At 47.5% G+C, this 4313-nt stretch overlaps 1 protein-coding gene across 1 annotated transcript; it reads left to right on the forward strand.

The window, feature by feature from the left end:
* The first annotated feature begins 283 nt into the window (after nucleotides 1-283).
* On the forward strand, nucleotides 284-3123 carry CITED2 (Cbp/p300 interacting transactivator with ED-rich tail 2). The gene is made up of 2 exons (XM_021553108.4): nucleotides 284-481; nucleotides 1127-3123. The coding sequence occupies exon 2, from the start codon at nucleotides 1134-1136 to the stop codon at nucleotides 1854-1856; it is 723 nt and encodes a 240-aa protein (XP_021408783.1). The 5' UTR covers nucleotides 284-481; nucleotides 1127-1133; the 3' UTR covers nucleotides 1857-3123.
* The last annotated feature ends 1190 nt before the right edge of the window (nucleotides 3124-4313 follow it).

Here is a 4313-nt window from a genome sequence, read left to right on the forward strand (position 1 = left end):
TCCCGGGGGAGGCGCTGAGCGCAGGGTGCGCGGGTGCCTTCCCGACCGCCCGGCCCCTTCCCGCGTGTCTCCGAACACGCGTGTGCTCCGCTGCCTGCGCGCGCGCGCTGGGTGTTGGGTGCTCGGGTTGGTTGTTTTTTTTTTTTTTTTTCCCTTTTCTTCCCCCCCTTTTCCCTCCCCCCCCCCCCGCCCCGCTTGCTCCAGGTTTTACTTCTGGTTGCCTGTAAGGGTTTTGCTCCTCCCTTCTGAAATCCTATATTAGCCGCGGCCAAAGCCGTGTAAGGAGCACAGCTCATTGTTGGCAAGTGCCGATGCGCCTCGCGGAGGGGCGAGAACCAGCTCCGGGGCTGCGGCAGCGATCGCGGCGCCGGTCACGTCAGCGCTGGGGAGAGGGAGCCGGAGAAGCCCTCTCTATGCTGGGTGACTCTCGCTGACTGATTCCACCGCCACCTTTGAAGGAGAAGAAGAAAGAAGCCGGGAGGTGAGTGCGGCGGTTCTCGTGGCTGGTGCCGGGTGTCCCTTTTGTGTGCAACAGGAAAAACGTGACTGTTATAAACACGCGAGGAAAGGTGTTTCTCAGCTGCCTGGCTTCATGTCCTTATCTGTGCATTACCGTATTTTCACCAAAATAATTGGTACTTAATTCCAAAAGTTGCTGACAGCGGCTAGGTGGGACTTGCCAATTCTTTGCTTGTTCCCCGCAAGTTAGCGAGAGTGCCGTGGGAATCCGCTGCCTTCGAGGGCGAAGCTGGGGGGCTTGGGCGGCTCCGGAGCGTGCGGGGAGGCGGCGGCGGTGGCCGAATGCGACGCTCCCCGCCGATAGGTATGCGCGATTTGGAGTGGGAAGGCGTGCTGCCCGCCGGATTAGCGGAGGGGACCGCGATTTTCGTTCCGTGGGTTCTCCTTTTATTTTTCCTTTTGTACTCCATGGTGGAGCCACTGTAGATTTTTGGGAGATTTTTTTTTTTTAATTATTATTATTTCCTCCACCGGGAAGGAGAGATGACTGCAGGACCAGCCAAGTAGTTTCTGCCAGGGCCAGGCAGATGCAGCTGGTCCGAGAGAGGGCGGCTGGATGTCCGAGGAGGGTGTATTTTCCTAATATATTCACACGCTAACTTTCCAGGTGAGCCATGGCAGACCACATGATGGCCATGAACCACGGGCGATTCCCCGACGGATCCGGCGGGCTCCATCACCACCCTGCGCATCGGATGGGCATGGGGCAGTTTCCCACCCCCCATCACCACCACCAGCAGCAGCAGCCGCCGCAGCAGCACGCCTTCAGCGCCCTGATGGGCGACCATATACATTACGGAGCTGGGAGTATGAACGCGAGCAGCGGGGTGAGGCACGCCATGGGACCGGGCAGCGTGAGCGGAGGGCACCCGGCCGGCAGCATGCCGCCCCCCGCCCGCTTCAGCGGCTCCCAGTTCATGGCCCCCCCCGTCGCCAGCCCGGGAGGGCAGCTGAGCGCCAGCATGCAGCTCCAGAAGCTGAACAACCAGTACTTCAGCCACCACCCCTACCCCCACAGCCACTACATGCCGGACTTGCACCCCGGTAGCCACCAGCTGAACGGCGGCAGCCAGCAGCATTTCAGGGACTGCAACCCCAAGCACGGCGGCGGCGGCGGCAGCGGCTTGCCGCCCGCCGTCCCCCACGTCCCCGCGGCAATGCTGCCGCCCAATGTCATAGACACGGACTTCATCGACGAGGAGGTCCTCATGTCCTTAGTCATCGAAATGGGGCTGGATCGCATCAAGGAGCTTCCCGAGCTGTGGTTGGGACAGAACGAGTTTGACTTCATGACAGACTTCGTTTGCAAACAGCAGCCCAGCAGGGTGAGCTGCTGATTCATTTAAAACAAACAAAGGACTTTTATCGGTGCGAATGAAAACATTCCCCTAGACACGGTGTCTCACTTTTCAGGGCTTGAAAAGGTGAGAATCTGGAAAGCAGAGTCAACTATGCGCTTGTATAATTTTTTTTTTTAATCGCTGCCATTTTTTTTCTTTTTGTAGCTTTGTCACTCACTTCCCCTCCTGTAGTAATAATATCTAGCGAACTCTGCCTTTTTATGTTGGTTGCCCCCCTCCCGACCTCCCCCTCTTAATTTCCTCGCAGTAACATGCCCAGAATTCCCACAGTGCCGGACTGTTAGATATTAATCTTGGCAAATTGCTTAATCTTGTGGATTTTGTAAACTATGATTTCCAATGACTTGAACTGCATTCAAATTTTGAGTGAACAGGGAAAAAAAATTGCATTAGTTGGTTGCATGAACTTTGAAGGGCAGATAATACTGCACAAAAGCTGCCATCTTGCTTAATTTTTAACTATGCATTGCAGTGCAGACTAATTTTTTTTTTCTGAATACGCTAAACTGGAAGCTTAACAGATGTGGGCCAAACCTTTCCAGATCAGGAAAAGTAATATTGTTACTTAAAAAGTCTGCTACCCATTCCCCCTCCCCCATATGTACAGACAATAATATGGTGTGGATGGAATGTTGACTAGTGGCAAACATTTCACAGATTTTTTTTTTTTTTTCTGTCTTCAGCGTTTTGACACTGTGCTAATATAGTTTATTCAGTACATGAAAAGATACTACTGTGTTGAAAGCTTTTCAGGAAATTTTGACAGTATTTTTGTACAAAACATTTTTTTGAGAAAATATTGTTAATTTATTCTATTTTAATTTGCCAATGTCAATAAAAAGTTAAGAAATGCTTTAGTTTTTCTAGAAGTCATTTACCAGTATTTTTCTTCAAAACTCTTCCCCACTGTCCCTGGTAATAGAACATACCATCTATCTGTACAACCGTGTTGGTGTGCAAAAAGACATTCCAAGATAGAAAGTACACTACACCCATATATATGTCATGGTGAACTCGGTAGGTGAGCGGGATTTGAACATACTTACAGCATACAGCCTCATGCGTTACATTGTAATATGCCTGTCAGTGTGGTTTTCTGAAAAATAAAGTTGCCAAGGGCGCAACTTTTTTCGTGACTTGCCAACATACTTGCTTTAAATGTAGTTGTCCAGAGTTATGATGCATAAAGTATTTATTATATTTATCTATTAAACTTGTAATTTTATAAATCTGCTTTCATTTATATAGTAGACTTTGTTCTTTTGTATATTCATTATCTCACCTGGAAGAGCTATGTAAAAAGTGTTTGTAACATGGGAAGGGAGGGTGGTGGGTGTCACCCTCTGCCTCTCTCTTACCTCACAGGGTAACACAGGATATTGCTGTATCAGTCCAGATCTGCATGACACTGGAACCAGTTTTGTTTCATTTCCAGTGACTTAGGAGAAGGGGAATATATCGTTGAAGTACTCCACAGTGAGACATCTTTGACCCCTCTCCCCCAGAAGTTGTTGCCAACTGAAGCCACTGACATAAATCCATACAGGTCTATTTAAAATATTTCAGAGAAAAATGCCCATTAATTTAAGGCAGCTGACATTTAGTGCCAACTGTTGCTGCCTTCTGCCTTCACTCAGCCTTTGGCAAAGCTCCTGCACAAGTTATTAGTTTGGTGAGGGCTGTGGGATCAGGACCCTAATAATACATGTAATCCTGTTTAGCCACGCTTCCCAAGTTCGACAGGAGCAGTACCACTGAGCCTTCTTTTTGCTTACTTTTTAATCCTTGTCTTCTGAATTAGGAAGAAAAACAGCATGGTGGATGTAGTTAAATTTTAAACCTGGTCACGTTAACAGGAGGATATCACCACACAATGGGAGTGTAAATAGCAGTGTTTTGAATCAAGCTGGGAAATTAAAGTGATTACTATTTCTAAGATTGCCCCAGCTGGTGAGAAAAGTGATACTTGTCTTTCTTTGCCTTACAGACACAAAGCAGCTAACATGTTTATGGACCAAAAAAAAGAGTAAATATTCAAGTATTAGCAAAGGTAAAAAGAAGGAAGTGTATGCTTCCTGGAAAAACTAAGACAACAAAAATGCACTCTGCAGGCAGTGACAGTACATTCCTAGAAAACTCAATACCAAGAACTTAAAAAAAAGCAGCCTTCTGGTTTCAGCCAGTGATTGCTACTGTTCTGTGACAGTAAATTTTGCATCAAATGACAGTAAATCATAACTTACCAATTCACCAATAACGTAAAAGACTGCTTAGAAGAATACAGCTGTAGTTTTAAGAGCCATTGCCCAGTTTGCCACTATATAAATCCTTTATCCATTTTAAGGCTGTTTGATCTTCACACATTTCATTGCCCTCTTCTGCAGGAGTTAGGGAGGGTGATTTTTCTGATTCTAATCAACTTCTTGTAAAACA

Source organism: Lonchura striata, chromosome 3, assembly GCF_050655825.1.
Source record: "Lonchura striata isolate lonStrDom1 chromosome 3, ASM5065582v1, whole genome shotgun sequence".
Classification (NCBI taxonomy): Eukaryota; Metazoa; Chordata; class Aves; order Passeriformes; family Estrildidae; genus Lonchura; species Lonchura striata.